General features: G+C 36.2%; 1 protein-coding gene across 1 annotated transcript; it reads left to right on the forward strand.

The window, feature by feature from the left end:
* Positions 1–21,532: 21,532 nt before the first annotated feature.
* Positions 21,533–22,534, forward strand: LOC126634394 (classical arabinogalactan protein 9-like). The gene has a single exon (XM_050304903.1). The coding sequence runs from the start codon at positions 21,808–21,810 to the stop codon at positions 22,294–22,296; it is 489 nt and encodes a 162-aa protein (XP_050160860.1). The 5' UTR covers positions 21,533–21,807; the 3' UTR covers positions 22,297–22,534.
* Positions 22,535–22,795: the final 261 nt, after the last annotated feature.

Below are 22,795 nucleotides of genomic sequence, written 5' to 3' on the forward strand. Positions count from 1 at the left end.
TATTGCCTATAGAAATTTCCCCTTTTTTGCACTTTTGAGATTTGTCTGACCTCTTTATCATTCATCATTTCTAAAAATGGTTTGCCCATCTAACCGTCATTTTGATTTGAATGTTGTGGAAGAGGTAGACAAGTCTCATCAAGACAACATATGACACCCATCTTTCTTATCCCCTAATGGTCCTCTTACAGTTAGGGACTCTGTGATGAAGAATAACATATCCGCTACAGTGATGGCTAGGAATCTTATCACTCCTAAGGATAACAAGATACTTTCTAAACGATCTGATGAGTTAGTTGTTCAAGACTCTCTAGCTTTCAATGTGCAGTGTGCGGGCTCTGTATCCAATATGAGCCAACGCCTACTTGCACGAACTCGCTAAGTTGAATCATTGATGGCTGAGGTGGCAAGTCTTAGACAAGAGATCAGAGGGCTCAAGCATGAAAATAGAGAGTTACACGTGCTTGTAAATAATTACTTAACGAGTATGAAGAGAAAGCTTGACCAGCTGCAGGAATCCGAAAGTCAGATTCAAAGTGACCATTAGAGGTTTGTGGCTTTTTTCCAAAAGCACCTATTGCCTTCGCCATCTAGAGTTTTACCAAGTATTGAGGCTCCAAATAATCAAACTCCGGTGCCTTTTCTTTCTGAGGTTCTGCCAAGTACTAAGACTTCGCATGAGCAACCTTTGTGAATGCTCCCTTCTGTTTGTTTGTTTTGACTCATATGTATGCACATATCTGTAATTTCTCAGAGATATCAATAAATAAGCTTTATTTCATTTAGTGTATTGTGTTAAATACACTATGGCATACTTCATTAAGCTTTTACATGTTTTGGTGTTGATTTTTTTGTTAAAGCTTTACAGGTGAAATTTTGTGGGTGAAGCCTTTTGTAGGTGAAGCTTTTTGGTTGAAGCTTTATAGATGAAGCTTGTATGTTGAAGCTTTGTAGGTAAAGCTTTTTGGTTGAAGCTTTGTAGGTGAAGCTTTTAGGTTGAGGCTTTGTAGGTGAATCTTTTTGGTTGAAGCTTTGTAGGTGAAGCTTTTTGTTAAAGTGTAGGTGAAGCTTGTATGTTGAACCTTTGTAGGTGAATTTTTTTGGTTGAAGCTTTTGTAGGTGAAGTTTTTTGGTTAAAGCTTTGTAGGTGAAGCTTTTAGGTTGAAGCTTTGTAAATGAAGCTTGTAAGTTGAAGCTTTGTAGGTGAAGATTATTCATAGATTTTGCTTCCACACTCTTGAGCAAGAGTGTGGAAGGCTTTTTGAATTTTTGGTTGAAGCCTTAAGTTGAAGCTTTTTGTGAAGCACATAAATAGATTTGGCTTCCACACTCTTGAGCAAGAGTGTAGAAGGTTTTTTGAAATTTTTGTTGAAGCCTTCGGTTAAAGCTTTTTGTGAAGCATATAAATAGATTTTGCTTCCACACTCTTGAGAAAAAGTGTGGAAGGCTTTCTCCCTTCCAAAGTGTGAGAAGCTTATACCCTTGGGTGTGGGAAGTTTTATCCATTCAAAAGTGTTAGAAGCTCTCTCCCTTCAAGTGTGTGGGAAACTTATACCCTTGGGTGTGGGAAGCTCTCTCCCTTCAAGGGTGTGGGAAACCTTCTCCCATCAAAAGTGTTGGAAGCTCACCCCCCATGCGAAGTTTATACCCTTGGGTGTGTGAGGCTCTCTCTCTTGGGTGTGGGAAGCTCTCTCCCTTCAAGGGTGTAGGAAGTTTATACCCTTGGTGGTGTGAAGCTCTCTCCCTTCAAGGGTGTGGGAAGCTCATACCCTTGGTTGTGGGAAGCTTTCTCCCCTAGGGCTCTTTATTTCGAATTTCATATGTTTGTTTTTTAATTATTATTATTTTTTTTTTTTAATTTCAGACTTTTTTTTTAGGGATAAGAAAATGTGGGAAAGGCAACATATATAGATTTTGCTTTGAGCAAGAGTGTACGAGGCAACCCACACATTTTAGAAGTTAAAGGTTCGGAGGAACCACATAAATTGATTTTGCTTCACACAGTCTTGATCAAGAGTGTGTGAAGCTTTCTAAGAGTTGTAATGTTTGCATTGTTACCAAGGGGAAATGTCTGGAGTAGATGCAAAAGGGCTGAAAAGCTTGATCTTTGTATACCATGCACTGAAGCTTGTTGGCTTGCAATAAGACTTTGTTGGTGACTATAACCCTTGTTGGCCACAAGTGCTCATCTTGTTGGGTTGAGTTAAGCTTGCTTACCCCTCTTTTGAGCTGTAAGGCTTGATGGGTTTTTATTATTTATGAATGGTGAGAGTTCACATGTACAAGTTGTACCACTCCTCACCTAGTTGATGGGAAAATGGTGAGTTGTTGAGGCAAAAGTGTTTATTAATATTACTAGTTGTACTCTTCATCACCTGGTTAGTGATACGAATGTGAGTTCTTTCATCACCTAGTTGGTAATAAGAGTGGCAAGTTGTCGAATGGTATTAGAGGACGGGTTGTACCTTTCATCACCTGGTTAATGATACGAAGGTGAGTTCCTTTATCACCTGGTTGGTGAGAATAAAGGCAAAGTGCCAAGGCACATTGTAGCAAGTGTCGAATGACACAAAGTATGTTGACCCTTTTCGAAGCTCAGTTGACTTATGTATGAATGTGTTGAAATGTATGATGTTTATGTTGATTGACATAAGTGATGCTTAGTTTTGCTATGCATGAAGGAATCTATGCTTTGGATATGTGAACCATGTTGGTTGTAACACTTAGTTTCACTTACTTTGTGTCAAAGTATGCATGTTGAAGCTATGAGGTATGCATGTTGAAGCTATGAGTCAAAGTATGCATGTTGGTTGTAACACTTAGTTTCACTTACTTTGTGTCAAAGTATGCATGTTGAAGCTATGAGTCAAAGGATAGAGGTAGGTTAGCGTAGACCAAGTGTTCCGGTGCTAGGAATGTAAAAGACTCAAACGAAGTTGTTTGACTTCCCTCTTCTTTAAATATTTATCGAATGGCTTGTGATTCAAAAGATCTCAAACAGTTGAAGGTCAAAACATGTGTAATGTGTATGCCTTCTTATAATAGTATTTTCTTCAACATTTAGTTCTCCCATTTTGAAAGAGCTAGGCTTGATCCCATGATCATAATAGTTGAAGGTACATTCACTTTTGGTTATCTTGATACGAACCTTTATCCCTCTTGTTGTAATGAGTTTGTTGAAAGTAAAAATCTTTCCTCTTACCAAGAGATGAATACATTTGGTGACTGATGTGATATAAACTAGCACTCAAATTAAACCCTCTTATTGACAATTGTAGTAAAGATGTAAGTAGGGATCATTCTAGGCCGGGGATTAGGAGGGATTGCTAGTTTACTTAAAACTGACTCAAAAATACAAAACTAGGCTTGAAAACACTTAACTAGACTCAAAGAACTCAAAACAAACTAAAAAGACTCAAAACAACACAAAACAATCAATTAGACTCAAACTAGACACTAGAGAGTGATTTGGACAAAAATTGATTTCAACTTGACTCAAAACACTTAAAAACACAAGTTTGGACAGATTCTAACTAATTTGACTCGGACTGATTCTAACTAATTTGACTCAACAAAGTAAATGGGATTAGGTTTTTGACGAATTTAAAGTAAAGACAAGTAAATTAAAGACTTAAGCAAATTTAGCACGAATTTGGGGAAAAAGTATTGGTGATTGGCTAGCTAAAGGGTTCTTCTCCACACATGACACATTTGCATACAAATCGATTTCCAGTTGCTTTTCCAATAAACCATGAACCTCAACGCTCAAGATTAACCGTGAACAGCACTAATTAACCCTTAGATATTTCTTAAGTCATTGAATTGGATAGACAACGCATCGGCAACCAAATTATTCTTCAATAGTCCCCTACATGAGCAGCATAATAGAGATACAATCAAAGATCATTAAGCTTTATGAAAATCATAAGCATTGACAAGACATTCGTAACTATGAACAGCATGATACTCTTGCCAGGAATTCACTTAACACGATTGTGACTAGCTACCTCCACTACTTATAAATATAAGTTCATAACTATTAGGTGAAACTCCCTTATATTTTAGCATCAAATCCCTACATGCAAACTAAGTGTGCACCCTTAATCAACAAACAAGAATAAGTTCTGAATCAAACAGTTAAGTAAATTGCATTCACGATTCATGAAATCATAATTGGAAGTAATCAATTCATATTGTAAATATATTCATGGCTTTGAATTTCCCCCTAGCTAAAACGAGTTTAGCTCCTCATGTTCGCAAAACAAAGATAAATTAAATTAAACATTGAAAACAAAGGATGGATTACACGTAAAAACGTTCCAGCAATCCAAGCTTGAATGGCAAGCATGTCCAAGGGTCCTCATTCTTCTTCTTTGTTGCGGCACAAGGTGTGGGTATAGGTTTGAGTGATGAATTGTATGAAAGGATGGCTAAAAGTATGAATGGTAATGAATGGATGGTGAAAGATGGGATGTCGTGAATGGGGTTCTGAATGGGTTCCTATTCTTATGCGGCACACACATAAATATATAACAGGGCTCGGCAAAACCCTAGAAGAAAGGGAAAGGGCTAATTAAAATCAGAATCCAAAAGAGAAAGGGAAAGAGATATGTGGCAGGATCCTAGAAGAAAAGGGAAGGACTTTGCCTTGCACGACAAGGGAAAGGGAAAGGGTAAAGGGGTGCGGCAAACCTCTTTGACTGGGATTAGGTCTTCTAGAATCATTTATTTAGTGTCTAAAAATAATTAGAGATCCTCCTTGCAGCTGGAAATTAAGTGGTGAAGGATTAGGAAAATTTAGGACAAAATAAGGTAACTTTGGCTAACATTCCTTCTTTCTTGCTTGCATCCTTTACTTTCTTTTCTTGAATTAATTTCTTCATAACTTCATCATAATCCTAGCCTCTTTTGGTCTTCAAATTCGTCCATCCACCTGGCTCTATGCATGTGCTATCCATTCCAAGCCCAAAACTGCTCCAAAATGCACTTTCTTGCCACTTTAGCCCTTTAAACCTACAAACACACGAAAATAGCTTAAAATACTAAAATAACTAGGAACTAATAACATAAATGCAAGAAAACAAGCTAACTAAGTCGCATAAATATGCTTCTATCAGTGACCTAGTGAGTAGCTAAATGAGGCAGGAAAGGATGCAATGGGTGTCTGAACTACCAAAACTTCCTCGCTTGGTAGAACTTGACTTTCACTCCCCACTTGTTGATAAGAGTTAACCATAAGAATGTTCCCTTGGTATGTCATTGCCTCGGCAACGGCATGATTGTAAGCTTGCATCATCATCTCAGAGTAAGTCTTCCAAGTGTTAGCATTAATCATGTACTTGAAGAAGCATTCACTCATGCCTACCATGAAAGCCCTGAATGTTATTTTTTCATCTGCCTCAGCGCAACGAGAGTACTCATAGTTGAAACGACCGACATATTCACGCAATGACTCGTTTGATTTCTAATGAATGGTGTATAGCTTATCAGCGGAGTGTAAACGATTAACTTGGAAGATGTGTTGAGCCATGAAGAGTCTCATTAACTCAACAAAAGAATCCACTGTATCAGGTAGAAGATGATAATACCAATTAAGAGCCCCACTAGAGAAAGTGGAGGGGAAAAAAAGACATTGTTCCTCATCACTATGTCTTCGGTATGCCATGGTGGATTCAAAGAAGTGGATATGCTCAATCGGATCTTCTCTCCCAGTATAAGATTGCAAGCCAAGCTTAAGTTTTGTTTCTCTTTGTAGAGGGGTGCCAAGGATCCTCCTTGTCAGATGGTCAGGCCTTGGCTGATCCCAGCCAGGGATTTGGGCATGACGCTCGGCATTTAGCCAGTTTACTTCTTTGAGGAGATGCAGGATAAGAGGGTCCTGAGTGAAGTCAGACACTATTAGAACTCTCATTTGCAAGTTTTCCTCATCCCTTGGAAGTATAAGAGTTGGTCAAAGACATGTGGCTTTTCCTTAGATTCACCGTACTGGCTTCTGAAACGTGCCATTTGGAAGTCCCCCGAGTCTCCTACTAATTCCTGTCCTTCCAATGCATGTCGTTCCTTTCTTGGATTAGGCATTGGCCTACGTTGTGGTAGAGGATCGAGCCCTTCAATGACTCTTAGGTCTTTGATCTTTGAGCCTATGTGGATAGAATTTTTTTTACGATGTCTCATGAAGTCTCGACAATCACGATAAACGACTATTGATCCCTCCATTCCCTCTACAAGGAGGTGCCTCCCTCCACTTCTCCTGCTTCGGGTCGAAACAGCTAGGTTGAGAGAAGTTTCAAGTTGATCAACAAATTGATGAGTAGCTTTCTCCTTATCAAGAATATCCATGTTGAAGACCGGTGACCCCCCGTGTTGGAGGGTACCGAAGTGATGGTTGACGTCCATAGGGGCAATGGGCTCATGTGATTAAGTATGTCTAGCCTTATGGAGCATCTCGAAAAGCTTCTCAACTGCTCTTGGAGGATCTCATTCTTCATTACTATCTTGTTATTCTAAGCCTCTAATTCTTCGACTTTAACTTGAAGAGCAAACTTTTTTCGTTCCTTCCTTTGCCACCTCACACTACGCACGAGGGGAATGTCGTTCTGTGAGTTATGGCTTCATTCGCTCCCCATGTTGGAGAGGGATGCTCGGTTAAAGGAAAAGTGTGCGACCGATGGAAACCAACTTAATAAAGCTAAAGAGAGTAGGAATAAGTTTCGATTCCCAGATACGGCGCCAAATGTTCATGCACAAAATCATTGAAGACTTTGGAACAACATAAAGTATCAAGTTTGTGACCTTCGCTCGGTTGCTTTGGTCATCTAGTGAGGATAATATGTAAAGAGATAGAGATAGGGATGCAAACACAAGATGTACGTGGTTCACCCTAAGTTTGGTTACATCCACGGAGTAGAGGAGTTCTCATTAATAGTGAAAGGTTTACCCAAATACATAGGTTCAAGCATGCTTCTCATAAGTGAGTTTTAATGAGTAGTTTTGTACAATTATGACATTCGGGATTCATATTAGGATAATGGTCTCTTTTTATAGTTGAGAAGAGTCTTTAGCTTTATTATGACGTTGACATGTGTCGTGTTGTGATTGGCCTCTGACGTTGACATGTGTCGCGCTGTGATTGGCCTCCTTGTTAGAGGGAAACTCTTGTGCTTCAGCAAGGGTGCCTCAACATGAACCCCTTAATAGGTCATTGACGATATAACGTTGACCAATGCTTGATAGTTTTGGGATTGGTCAAGTATGGTACAAACAACTTTAACGCTCAAAACTTTCTAACCATAAACAATATGATTAGGCTAACCCAAGAACAACTCCCACTAAGCTTTTAGAATTTTTACACTTACTGCAAATAAACCAATGAGTGTGAAACACAATTTTCTTTAACTATTTCTCCCACTTGGGCAAACACTCATTAATGTATTCTTTCAAATGATGTACCAAAATAAAATAGCTTCATATTTTAGACATAATAAAATAGATACCAAAACCAACATAAAGTTTGTCAAACAGAATTTCAGCAATAAGTCACACTTACTTTAGAATTCTTCATAATTAATTCATAAGCTTGATTTCTACCAAAATTATACAAGTCAAACTAGATATACTAATCTTCATAGAATAAAAGTAGAGAGCCATTTTAAGTCAAAATGATAGTCTGAAGTGATGTCTCAAAACTGGCAGCAAAACTGTTCATACTAGCATGGGTTACTAGTAAATTCACCATAATTAAAATACATCACAAAAAATTACGCGAATTTGCAGATACATATTAGACATTTATATGTTAAACATATAAAAAATTCGGGTCATTTGGTGACCTTTCGACGTGTCATTCATCTAATTTGAATCAATACATGCAATCTGCTAGAAATACTATGTGCATCTATCGCGAATCTATACAACCATAATTAACTAATTCAACCTCATACTATTTCAATTCGATGCGCAAAAGAAACTTAAGTGTTGGAAATATGCCCTGAAAGTCAATCTTTGGAAGAAACCATTCAGGACAATTGAATCGATGTATGGATGACTCTTATACATCAAATGGCAAAGATACTAATTAGGACTATCTCTATAAACGATATATGTCCTAAATAGTGTATCCATGGACAATGGATCGATTGAAGAAGTAATCTAATGATGTTAGACTACAGAGACCTTCTTCACATAACCAAATGTCCAAAAAGGTTCTTGGTCATTGGATTGTCGGAGGGATACTGACAATGCGAAGACCGGTACATACTGTGTCCGCTTCAATTGGAAGGATGGAAAGTCTCATCCCATTCGTGTTGTGACACTAAGGCAAGTATGTTGGTGCTCATTAAGGGAATGAGTTCACTGAACACAATCGAACGAGAGTACTTGCATGGAGGTCTATTCACATGTCAAGCAAGTAACTCTAATGGTTGGAATAATGTAAGTAGTCCTTTGACCTGAGGCATCGTCGTTGTCTTGTGGTTAAGTACTTGATCTTTGATTATGTCAAAAGTCACTCTATCAGAATGTCAACGGCATAGTTGGGGTTAAGCCACTTAGTCATGAAGGCAAGTGTATGCGCAACAAGGAATCTCTAATCCTCGATAAGAGAGGAAGAATACTCTAAGATATGATTCGGGAATCTTTGGCCGAAGTATTGAGCGTAATAAAGGAAAGCATTCCTATACGACTCAATTGAATCATATAAGAAGGAATAATCACATTAGGGGTTTGACATAATATATCCATACCCCAGTAATGTGATTGAGAGTATTGTTTTAGAGAAGGATTAAATTACATTGTAATTCCAACTGAATAGGTTCTCCGAATAAACTTCTACATTAGCTTTGGTAGCTATGACATATGGTTAGATGTCACTCATAGCTTGTGAATTCTTCTAGATGATTAAATGTAGTCGTCAAAGAAGAAAGGTGAATTAAAATGAAGTTTTAATTCACTAAGTGATTGAATTAAATATAATCAATTGGATTGATGCCAATCACCTCACTGCCTTGCTAATTAGAACCTAAAAGATTGTTCACCAATACATTATTGTAGTGAGTAACTAATGGATGATGGAAATAATTAATTGGATTAATTAAGTGTTGTGATTAATTTAGAAAGTCTAAAGAAATCATAAAAAGCGATAAAGATCGTTTTGGGCTTAAAGAAACGTTCGGGTTTAATTGGGCCCATTGGGCCTAAACCCATTGGGCTTTTATTCAAGCATTGGATGACTTGAAATAAATGAAAGCCCAAAGCCCAAACAACACAAAGAGGGCCGGCCATTTTAGGTGTGGAAAGGGTGAGATATTTAGTCAAGTTGTTGGCTAGGTTTCTTATGTCTATATAAGGAACTTTATAGTGATATTGTTCATAAGGGTTTTTGTGTGGTTAAAAACAACAAAGAGGCAAAAGAATATCTCTCTAAAAACTACACAAAGGCCGGCCACCTTGGGGTGATTTTACTAACATATCTTTCACCCTTTGGTTATTCCTTCATCCTTCTCACTACTCTAGTGGGTGAGGATCTTTAGAGGTTTCCTACTTTGGAAACTTGAAGAGAACCTAGGAGCACTCATTCTATCAAAGTGGAGGAGGCAAGGAGGGAAGCTAGGCTCAAGGAGTTCAAGGAACAAAGGGCTTGGAGGTGGTCCATCCTTGGTCTCAAGTCTAGATCAAGAGGTATAAGACTAAACCTTCACTTTGTTCTTTTCTCTAAAATTTTATTTGATGCATTATATATATAACCTATGAACCTTGAAGGGGATTTGCATGACTATAGCTTTGTTAATATGTTATAAATGCTTCCGCTGCTTTCGTATATTAAATTTTGATTTGTATATGCATGATAGTCATTTAGAAATCCCATCCATGAATCTCACAGATTTCCCTTCAAGTGGTATCAGAGCCAAAGGTTTATGTATAATGTGTCCTTTTGGATTTTATGCATATGGGTATTAATGTTATGTATGACATATTATTGTTTCATTCAAAGTATGTTTATCTTTTGTTTTTCAATAGTTGAAAAATGTTAGTCAAAAGTTGAGAAAGATATGTATGCAAAAGATGTTTTGTATGCATGAATGAAAAATGAGTTTAGAACTAGTTTGACATATTATTTCTTCATTTAAAAGTATGTTTATCTTTTGTTTTTCAATGGTTGAAAAATTATAAATCAAGAGTTGAAAAAGGTATGCATGTAAAAAGATGTTTTGTATGCATGAATGAAGAATAAGTCATGAACAAAATTTGGGGTTTTGTTCTTTGTGGTTGGCACGGTTTTGGGGTTTTTTGAGCATGTGTTTGTGTTTTATTGTAAGACACTCACACATCATTTTAAAGCTAGAAAGTAGAAACCTTGTCACTTTTGTTTTTGGGTTTGAAAGTCACCAAGAATACACAAATCTTGAAAAAGTGTTCATGGTTTTGTTCTTGGTGTTCATAGTTTGGTTTTGGGTGAAAATGGTTTTATTTGGTTTTCATGCATGGTTTTATGGTTTTGGATGATGTTCTTACCATCCATAACTATATTAAAACTTATAAAACCCTAGACTTGTCTAGGAGATTTCCATCACCTTTCTCATTAAAGCCTTTTAATGCCAAAACCAAGTGACATGCAAAATTTGGATTTTTCTACTTTGCATTGAATTAAAGCATGTGGGTGAGACTTCCCACCCCCCCCCCCCCCATTAATTGGCCGGCCACCCTAGTGGATTTATCCACTTGGGGGCTTTTTGTAATTTGAAAAAGATATTTTATACTTTTGAGTATTTACGGTTTGACCCCTAACTTTTTCATATTTGCATTTAGGCCCCTACTAACTAGAAAGTTAAAATATTTGATTTTAATTTTGTTAGTTGTTTAAACTCATAATACTATTATGCCCATATGCACTAAATCTAAATGTTTATGTTGCATTCCATTATGATTATTTAAATGTGTTTAAGTAGTTATAAAATGGGTGACTATGGACTTATGCCTTAAACGATAATTGAGCTATGAGATAAGGCGCTAAAATCAAATTGTTTGAACCTTGGGAATGTGTTTTAATTACTGTTTAATTGGACCTTATCACGTTTGACGTTAATCTATCTCTCCCCTTTTAGTATATGTAATTTATAGGAATTTGTACAAATCGGTTTGTAATTCTTATTACTTCTTAATCTCTATTCGTTAGTTGATTCCCTCTAGTGCTAGACTAGAGTTTCTTTAACTATTGGTAAGGAGACATAACTAAAAGAGGGTTTTTGACATGAGATTAAAGATTAAAAGGGTCCAATGCCCAAATTAGCAATGAATGATTGTCTTTCATTTCTAATGGCTCAATGAAAATGTTTTTATTGGATTGATAAGCACGTAATTAAATTGACACAACCTCCCCGAGTTTATATTCAACAATGTTGGCTCGTTGTTGCAATAACCTAATAAGTCCATGGTCATCCAAGAGCCTAAGATAACTATAAAGTCCAATTTCAAAGGAATGAAAAAACCCTTAGTAGTAGTAGTTACTTCCAATATTTGAAAAATTCGTTTTTGATATTGATTTGTTTTTCTTAAAACAAATAGTGGGAGTATCATACGCTACTAAACTATAATGAATACAATTAGTAGTTATATATATCTCCAATATTTTGAAAAATGTTTTGATATTGATTTGTTTTATGAAAACGAATAGTGGGGATATTATATGCTACTAAAATTCATTAAACTTTGGACTAGTAGTTGTAATAGGACATTATTTATTTGAATGTGATTAAATAAATAAAATTGATGAGACCTTAAAATCCCTCTACCAAACAATATTAAGTTGTAAGCATAAGAGTGCTTTGAACACTTTTTTGTGGCCTTCCACCGTGGTAAGCTCCAAGCGTTTATGACTTGTACACCGCCTTCACCCTATAATGGGGAAGTGACAAAGTGCATGCTTATATTCAGGAGGAGTTTATTTAAAACATTTGATGAGGTGAAGGTAGGCAACGAGTGTGGCCAACATCGTATAATCGTGAGGTCATGCTTGAACCCCTATCTAAACCGGCATGGTGGGAAAGAACTTAACTAAGAGAAATGGTGCCAACATCGTATAATCGTGAGGCATTGTTCTCTAGATGCCAAAAATATGGGTAATCACAAGAGGTTGTTGTGAATGGGTAAGCGTACCCTCTCATTATTATTTTTGTTAGCCAACATCATATAATCGTGAGGTGGGCTTGGTAATAGTGAGCCTCCCATAACCCGCTAGGAGCTTTCTTTAAAATCTCCCAGATTCCATCATGAGGGATATGGAATTTGCCAAAAATGGTGGGTGGTGTCATTCGGTTTAAAGACCCGAATCGTTTGACTTAATCAACAATCAATCTAATTATTTTATTTGTTTACGTATATAGATATGGTTGGAAGCACACTCGCGAAAATACTCGACAAACATTGCCTAGAGGGGCACAATTTCCCATCGTGGTATCGTAATGTCAAGATTCTCCTAACATTGGAGAAGATTGTTTACGTACTAGACAAGGCCCCACCTCACATATCTCTCGGCCCTGAGGCTACTGAGGATGAACGTGCTAAGTTTGACAAGCACGTTGAGGATGACACACAAGCCAAGTGCTATCTGTTGGCTTCCATGAATGAGGAGCTACAGAGACAGCACGAGGGCATGGATAGTGCATCTTCCATAATACTCCATCTTACGGAGTTATATGGTGAAGGGACGCGCAACCGTCGCTTTAGCACTGTTTGTGAACTTGTGAAGACCAAGATGGTCAAGGGGGCTCCAGTACACCAACATGTACTGAAGATGATAGGATTCATTGAACAATTGGAGAACCTTGGTACTCCACTTGACGGGGAATTGGCCCAGGACTTTATATTGGCTTCTCTTTCTGATTCATTCGCGCAGTTCGTAATGAACTACAATATGAATAAGATGGATAGTACTCTCTCTGAGTTACTAAATATGTTAGTAACTGCTGAGAAGACTATGAAGAAAGAGAACGTTGTAGGGACTTCTGCAGTAGTCTACAACAAGCCATCTTCTTCCAAGTCTAAGCCGCAAGGCAAAGGCAAAGGGAAGGAGAAGAAGTCACCCACTCCTAAGCCTAAAGGAGGAGTGAAGAAAAAGAAGGCAATGGAGCCCAAGGGGACTTGCCACCACTGTGGAAATGAGGGGCATTGGAAGAGGAATTGCAGGTTATACCTTGCAACTCTTAAGGACAAGCCACAAGGTATGGTTTATGTTCTTATCTTCAATTCTAAATGTTAGATCTTCTAAATATTTATATTTGATATAAAGGGCTAATCACTTGTATAATTGTATATAGGTGGAGGAGCCAAGTAGAAGAGGAACAAGCAAGGAAAAGGTGGAGAAGGGTTCGACCATTATGTTTTTTGCTCACTACTTAGGAAGTTTGTTAGGCATTAAAGATTGTCTTTAAACTTTCTTATTTTGATAAGAACTTATTATGTGGCTTCATATGATGGAAGACCACTATTAATGCCTAAATGTATAAAGGTATTTAATTAGTCTCTAAATGTATAGAGCTAATACTTTTTGTATTAAACATTATGAATGTTTGAACTATCATATTAATGTAATGTGAAGAATGCCTTTTTAATATACTATTTCCTTAAAGTAATGTTATGAATTGAAAATTGTCTTGTTGTATCCTAGATGAGATACAAGAGTTATATCATTTATTGTAATGTGATAACCAAACTTTAGATTTATCAATTGTGGATAGATCTCACATGTAGGACATAAAAGGATACAATGAATCTTTAGATTTGGTTCTATTTGTCTACTTATGAGTTCTATATGAATTGACAAAAAGGCTAGAGAATCCTTTCTTGAAGAAAAGGAAGATCACATTATAATGATATAAGTAATAAGAAAAACGTTTCTTATATGGTTATCACTTGAAACACAATGATCAAGATCACTCTTGATTCAATTAGTAATTTTGAACAACTAATTGGGCATTCTTTAAAAGGTTTTAAAATGTCAATTGTGTTAGTGATTAAACCAAGAAAGAAGTGTCTAAATCTATAAAATGTTTAAAGACTTTATTCACTTAATAATAAGACATTAAACTTAGTGAAGATTGAAACAAATAAGCTTGAAATGTTTTAAAGCTACTACACAATGTCTTCTACCAAAATACTCCACTTTTATACATTTTGAATGTATGAAATGATTTCTCATTAAAGTCATGAGAAATAGTGGGAGGTGTGAAAATGGATATAAACTTAAATATGATTGGTTTATAGTTGTCTAAAGAATAATAGTATTTGACTATTATTAAGAGTTTGCAATTTTAATTGTTAAAAGACTCAAGCTCTTCAAAAGTTAAAATTCTATGTTGTGTGACATTCTAAAGAATAGTCTTTGAATGTTGGTTTCGTCAATCTAGCATAAAATGGTTATATGTTGGGAGTTGTCCATAATTCTCTTTTATGAGAACAAGCTAAATAACCAAGCATATGGACAAGTTGATGAAACAAAAGGGAATAAGTTTCAAAATGAGTCACAACATATGGTTTAACAACAAGACAAACCAAATTCAACATCTCATGTAACAATATTGCTCTATGTAGTTTTAATAAAGAATTATATCAACCACCTAGAAGGAATGGTTGAGTTTCTATATCCTTAGTAGGAGCAATGCTTCCACTAAAGACTTGGATAATTCTTATATGACTACATTAAGGTATTAGTATGACTAAAACTTAAAGTATGATGTATGACACCATATAATTTAAATGAATAAACTTGATAAAGCAAGTCACACATTACAAATGGAATTACTTGAGAATGAATTCTTTTGTGTGTGATTCATTTAAGTTAGTGGGAGCAATATGCATTCAAATCAAGAAAATATAATTGTTAATTTTGAATGAATGCTAAGTTACAACAAGGCCAGTGGGAGTGATGTCATAATTTGAGCAACAAGATGTGAATAAAGTCTATTTGATAGACTTGATAAAACATGGATGTTACTTGAGAAATGACAAAACATGACACGGTCAATTTTAAAGTATAGACTTGAAATTGGACTTATTGATATAGCAAGGCTATCTCAATAATGATTATGGGAATTAAATCTCAAATGTTGTAGATTTAAGAAAGCATTTTCCTATGTGATAGGAAATCACTTTCATAACCCTTATAATGAATGTGTCATAAAATCACAAAAGGGACACATGTATTGACTTGTGAAGTAGATATCCAAAGGTGAAGAAACCACTGAGTTTGTCACTTTAAGATATTACTATATCTCAGGATCAGAACCAAAGCAACTGATAGAGTATTATTGCCTTTAAGAAAGAAACATCAGAGTGGGACTCTGGAAGCGTGCATTCACTTAGGTTGTTAACCAAAGTGAAAAATAAGCCATTTTAACAAATGGAACTTCATAATGGATGAAGTACTAATCATATGAATGATTGTTAGTATTGTACTACAATGGTCTCAAGGTTGGAGCAAAGTTTGTATAAAGTATACAAACGAAATATATGACGATATATTGTTTTAGAAACTGCTTCAAAAGGTGTTTTGAATGGAAGGGGTTCTTTTAGAACCAATGATTGAATCCAAACCATAAGGTCGTTAGTAGGATACTACGACGTAATGGGGCGATAGCTCAAGCCATGGAATCAAGGTCTCATCAAAGTATTCGAACACAATAAAGAGACATCATCAAATGTTTTGGAAATATTTGATAAGTGAATCCCTTTTGAATAATAAAAGGGATTAATACATAACCAAGTTAACCTATGAGCATAAACTCTCTCAACAAGATGTATAAGATACATTAGTGATTGACTTTAGTGCAAGTGGAAGATTGTTGGAAATATGCCCTGAAAGTCAATCTTTGGAAGAAACCATTCAGGACAATTGAATCGATGTATGGATGACTCTTATACATCAAATGGCAAAGATACTAATTAGGACTATCTCTATAAACGACATATGTCCTAAATAGTGTATCCATGGACAATGGATCGATTGAAGAAGTAATCTAATGATGTTAGACTACAGAGACCTTCTTCACATAACCAAATGTCCAAAAAGGTTCCTGGTCATTGGATTGTCGGAGGGATACTGACAATGCAAAGACCGGTACATATTGTGTCCGCTTCAATTGGAAGGATGGAAAGTCTCATCCCATTCGTGTTGTGACACTAAGGCAAGTATGTAAGTGCTCATTAAGGGAATGAGTTCACTGAACACAATCGAACGAGAGTACTTGCATGGAGGTCTATTCACATGTCAAGCAAGTAACTCTAATGGTTGGAATAATGTAAGTAGTCCTTTGACCTGAGGCATCGTCGTTGTCTTGTGGTTAAGTTCTTGATATTTGATTATGTCAAAAGTCACTCTATCAGAATGTCAACGGCATAGTTGGGGTTAAGCCACTTAGTCATGAAGGTAAGTGTATGCGCAACAAGGAATCTCTAATCCTCGATAAGAGAGGAAGAATACTCTAAGATATGATTCGGGAATCTTCGGCCGAAGTATCGAGCGTAATAAAGGAAAGCATTCCTATACGACTCAATTGAATCATATAAGAAGGAATAATCACATTAGGGGTTTGACATAATATATCCATACCCTAGTAATGTGATTGAGAGTATTGTTTTAGAGAAGGATTAAATTACATTGTAATTCCAACTGAATAGGTTCTCCGAATAAACTTCTACATTAGCTTGGGTAGCTATGACATATGGTTAGATGTCACTCATAGCTTGTGAGTTCTTCTAGATGATTAAATGTAGTCGTCAAAGAAGAAAGGTGAATTAAAATGAAGTTTTAATTCACTAAGTGATTGAATTAAATATAATCAATTGGATTGATGCCAATCACCTCACTGCCTTGCTAATTAGAACCTAAAAGATTGTTCACCAATACACTATTGTAGTGAGTAACTAATGGATGATGGAAATAATTAATTGGATTAATTAAGTGTTGTGATTAATTTAGAAAGTCTAAAGAAATCATAAAAAGCGATAAAGATCGTTTTGGGCTTAAAGAAACGTTCGGGTTTAATTGGGCCCATTGGGCCTAAACCCATTGGGCTTTTATTCAAGCATTGGATGACTTGAAATAAATGAAAGCCCAAAGCCCAAACAACACAAAGAGGGCTGGCCATTTTAGGTGTGGAAAGGGTGAGATATTTAGTCAAGTTGTTGGCTAGGTTTCTTATGTCTATATAAGAAACTTTATAGTGATATTGTTCATAAGGGTTTTTGTGTGGTTAAAAACAACAAAGAGGCAAAAGAATATCTCTCTAAAAACTACACAAAGGCCGGCCACCTTGGGGTGATTTTACTAACATATCTTTCACCCTTTGGTTATTCCTTCATCCTTCTCACTACTCTAGTGAGTGAGGATCTTTAGAGGTTTCCTACTTTGGAAACTTGAAGAGAACCTAGGAGCACTCATTCTATCAAAGTGGAGGAGGCAAGGAGGGAAGCTAGGCTCAAGGAGTTCAAGGAACAAAGGGCTTGGAGGTGGTCCATCCTTGGTCTCAAGTCTAGATCAAGAGGTATAAGACTAAACCTTCACTTTGTTCTTTTCTCTAAAATTTTATTTGATGCATTATATATATAACCTATGAACCTTGAAGGGGATTTGCATGACTATAGCTTTGTTAATATGTTATAAATGCTTCCGCTGCTTTCGTATATTAAATTTTGATTTGTATATGCATGATAGTCATTTAGAAATCCCATCCATGAATCTCATAGATTTCCCTTCATTAAGTAGTCAAATTTATCCTTTACATAAAAATCATAGTTCAAATTGAAAAGATTTACAAGCATGCTACTAAAACAATGTGTACCTTAGCAATCCTTGATTAACCTTCGTGGATCTAATACTTTCCATCAACAAGTCTCATGAGGAGACATAAAATACATCATGATGCAACCGATTTCCATGCCTTAAAACCAGAACCTATAATGGGGCTCATACTAGAAATATTTGTAACAGAAGACATGGAACTTAATCTGCAATAAACTCCATGAAATTAGATTAATTTATACTTGTGGGCAAGAAAATTACCTAGTATCTAGTACTAGATTAAATGTCACAAGAGGACCTTCATTAAAAACTTCAACACTTGTGGGCAGATGAAGCTTTCATAACTCCTATGAAATAAAACTCATACTTTGCCATCTTAATTAAACTAAAAGCAACAATCCACACCTTAAAACAAGAACATTATTCCTTTTATTCTAATTAAGATGCAACTTTGATAGAAATAACTCAAAAACACAGTCTCATCATCAACTAAGCCATTGCGGCTTGCTTAGTTGAAAGGACATTGATCAACTCCGCCTTGAAACAAAAGGTAACAAGGATTAATTAGCCGTAAGTGACAAAATTATGATAACCTGATTCAAGCTTCGAATCTTGCCAACAAATGGCATTAATTCCTTCATGACTCCCATTGACATTCAATTAATCTCAAGAAGCCTAACAACATATTTGAAAGAGATTAATCACATATAGAACAAGTTGTTTAAGAATCGTAATTATCACACTTACACTACAATAATGTCAATAATTACAAGAGAACATGATGGAGCTAATTGCTTCGGAATAGAAACACTTTACGTAATGTGAAAGAATAATACATTTGCTTTAATTCAAAAATCAATTTGTGATATCACCTAAATGCTTTCTTAAGTCAAACGAGTTCCTTTTCTTTTGTACGTTTCTTTCCATAGTACAAAACTACTAACAGTATTAATTAGCATTAAAAGCATGCATTAGTTTGGTAAATACCAAATTAAATAAAGGAACAACCAAAATTCTTTTCTTCAAAAGAAAACATCTCCAATACATGTCATACATTAGTCTTGAATAATTTCTTTTCCTCTTCAATTATGGCACATAAAATTTTGACTGATCAAGCATTGTTTAAATCCTTTAGGCATTAGGAAAAACTAACAAACTATAATACAAGTTTGGAAGCTCATGCTTATTAATCTGTTAGGTTGTTAGTTTTTCCTAATGCCTAAAGGATTTAAACAATGCCTTTTGCATTCATATTTTCAACACTAGCTTTGGATTAGTATTCACTAAAGAAGACCTTTTTATGTCTAAATAAAAGAGTTATTGCACTAGCTTTGAAGAAGAGCAAAACAGTAAGTTGTATGCTACTCAAGGAGTTAAAGTGAGAGAATATAATAAGGACAAAGTCTATGTGAGAAAAAATAAAAGAGATAATAGTTTAATTTTTGTTCTTTCAGGTCTTCATCAAGTACTAATCCTAGAGGCTTGGCAAGATAATTTATTGTACTCATTATTGAAATAGTGAAAGTTTGTTGTTGCTGCCCCGTAGACATAGGCACGTAGCTAAACCATGTAAATTCTTGGTGTTATCTGTCTTGGTTATTTGTTTTCGGTTTTTGAGTTTGTTTAGTTTTTTCCATTCTTGAAGGCAATATTCACAACAAGTGGTATCAAAGCCTCGTTTGGCTGATATCTAGTTTAGAATGGAGGGTGCGATTAGCCCTGTGATAAAACCCACCCGCTCTAACTAGTTGATGTGGAAATCAATAATGGATGACATGCTTTATTGTAAAGAACTCCATGAGCCAATTGAAGGTGTTAAGAACAAGCCAGCAAGTATGTCTAATACCGACTGGAGCAAGATGAATTGTAAAGCTAATGGTAGGATTTGATAATGGTGGATGAGAGCATCTATCCCCATGTACCTAAAGATTGATGTGCAATCTCTTTGGAAAAAGTTAGAATCTCTCTTTGAGAAGAAGACCACCGCCAAGAAAGTATTCCTTATCAAGAGCTTGTCAACGTGAAGTATGTAGAAGATGTTAGTATGATCGAGCCCTTGAACAACTTTCAGAGCATGACCTATTAGTTGGCCATTATGGGTTTGAATATTGAGATATAATATTTAGCACTATTGTTGCTAGGATCCTTGCCAGATGGTTAGGAAACCTTCATTGTAAATGTAAACAATCTAGCTTATAATGGTGTACTATATATGGACAATGTTAAGGATAACATGTTCAATGAAGAAACAAGGAGAAAAGCTTCAAGTGCAAACATTGGACAAATCTTTATCACGGAGAAAAAGAAAAACATTTTGGTGAGACAATGTTCGGTGGTGACTACTACTATTGTGGGTAAAAGGGTCGATGAAGAAGCATTGTCGTAAATGGAAAATGAACAAAAGGATGGGACATATCGTTGGTGTTGTGACTTACGAATGAGAGCTTCTTTAATGTCAATGAGCGATGGTTTCTGGCAAAGAAATCTATAATTGCCTTTGCCGAATGAAGATGAGAGTTATGGTCAGCAGGAGCCTGGTCAAGAGAAGTCTAATTAAGAGGAACTTGGTCAAGAGAAGTTCAATCAGGAGAAGTCTGGCCATGAGTAGTTTGATCAACGGGAGCTTGGTTATGAAGTTCGATCAATGAGAGTTTGGTCAATAGGTGCAATCCTACTTTCGTATACCTTCCTCATGGTTATCTTTTATTCATATTTTTTTCCATCAAGAATGTTTTATAAAACTCTTTGACTCCTAAATTTGGAGTATCCTACTTTCACGCAATTCACATTTACAAGGTTCAACAAGTAATCGATATTTCACCATAAAGGGTGTAGTACTATTTGTAGTAGTTGTCCTTATATATCGTATTAACAATCAAAAGATGGTCGAAAGAAAAAATCTCTAATTGACAGTGCTTCTTCCTATACCTATAAAAGGAGATTGTTGGATTTTTCCACCCATGATGAGTTTTCCTAAGTCTATTAGGAATCATAGTCTTCGAGAATTAAATTGTTTACCCAATTGGAGTTGGTTTCTATATTGGAAAACTATTGATAACTAGATTCTTTAAAGAAGTAATCCTTATTGAAGAAGACATTTATTATTTTTATATAAGGGAGCTATTGCACTAGTCTTGAAGGGGAGCAAATCAATAAGTTGTGGACCACTCAAAGAGTTAGAGTGAGAGAATATTGCAAGGACAAAATGTATGCAAGAGAAACGAAAAGAGATAAGAGTGTATTTCTTGTTCTTATTCTTTCAAATTTTTCATCAAGTACTATTGCTAGAGGCTTGGCAAGATAATTTGTTGTACTCACTATTGAAATTAAATAGAAAGTTTGTTGTTGCTACCCTGTGGACGTAGGCACGTAGCCAAACTACATCATTCTTGGTGTTATTTATCTCGGTTATTTATTTTCAGTTTTTCCAAGTGATTTTGTTTTTTCAATTCTTAAACGCTATATTCACAACAATAGCAGCCCGTGTTTCAGGTACATTGCAAAATCTCTCAAATTATGATTTCAAATTATCCCCCGAAAATAGTAAAAAAATACAAAATAAGAGATTTCATGTTAATAGGTTTTAGAACGTACAGACACAAGTTCACCATGCCCTTTTTTTATCCAAAAACACAAACCACATATTGCACGCGAGTTGGCAACACGGTATTTAGAAAACCTTTGCCAACCCATGGCCAGTTGCTTGTAAATAACGGTTGTCTCCATATTACTTAACACGGTTTTCTACACAATGTTCTAACCAACATTGTTTGAACCAGAGTACGAAATCTCCAACGCTCCAGGTCCCTTGAAATCCGGAGGTGGAAGAAGGTTCTCGGTAAGCAAAGGAGATCTGTTAACCAACTCTAATCATTGTTACAATATAAATCCCCTCGCTCTCCTCTCCTTAAACCCATCCTTCACTTCTCTGCCTCTCAAACCCTAAATAGTAAATACCATCTTCCTCACACACACAACTAAACCCTAAACCTTCCCTCTGACTCTCTTTCCCTATAATGGCTCACTCCACCGGCCTTGTTCTTGTTCTAATGGCTGCTCTTTTGGTGGCCTCAACAGGGGCACAATCCCCAGCATCGTCACCGTCTAAGTCCCCTGCGGATTCTCCTTTGAGGAGTCCACCATCGGCTCTTCCTTCTCCATCATCAGCTGTTCCTTCTCCATCAAGCAATCCACGTAAGGCTGCACCTTCTCCATCTCCATTGACCACTCCACCTGCTGCCACTCCTTCTCCATCGAGCACCCTACCAACAACCGCTCCCTCTCCATTTAGCACTTCACCAGCGGATGCTCCCTCTACTGCCCCTGCCGCTGACTCTCCACCTTCTCCTCCCTCATCTTCCCCTGTGCTATCTCCGGAGATTTCTCCCTCTTCAATATCTGGAGATGCTCCTGCACCCTCCCCTAACGGTGCCGTTTTGAATAAGTTCACCTTCTCTGGATTTCTGGCCGTTGGGGTTTGGGCTGCTTCTGTCTTGGTTATGTAGAGGACAGTCAGACTATGATTAACAATACAATGGTTATGTAGACGATATGTAACATGTACTCACAAAGAGCACTACTTGACTCCTTAACGGATCATTCCTTCCTCCCTGCAAATTTAACTCCAACATATATTATAACATTTCAAATTTGTTTGGAATTGCAGCCCATTGATTCTAGAAAACACTATTTGTCCCTGTATAAAGATTCATTTTCCTTGTATGATTCCAATTTCAATTGGTATGTTTTTTATTACATTACTAATTCATTTTCAATAATCATATGACCAGAAACGTACGATAATGAGGGAGGCTTTGAACAATAAAGTGGAAAACAAATACAAGACAGTACTTTAATGTGCTATACCACAATGTTCAACCAAGTGACAAACAATCTAATAATGAATATGTATCATACTTAGGGCTGCAAGTTAGAATGGTATTTTCGATTCCAACATAAAAATTTCTGAATCTGAATATTTCTAAAAATTTGAAATGGAAATTG

The sequence above is a fragment of the Malus sylvestris genome, chromosome 9, assembly GCF_916048215.2.
Source record: "Malus sylvestris chromosome 9, drMalSylv7.2, whole genome shotgun sequence".
Lineage (NCBI taxonomy): Eukaryota > Viridiplantae > Streptophyta > Magnoliopsida > Rosales > Rosaceae > Malus > Malus sylvestris.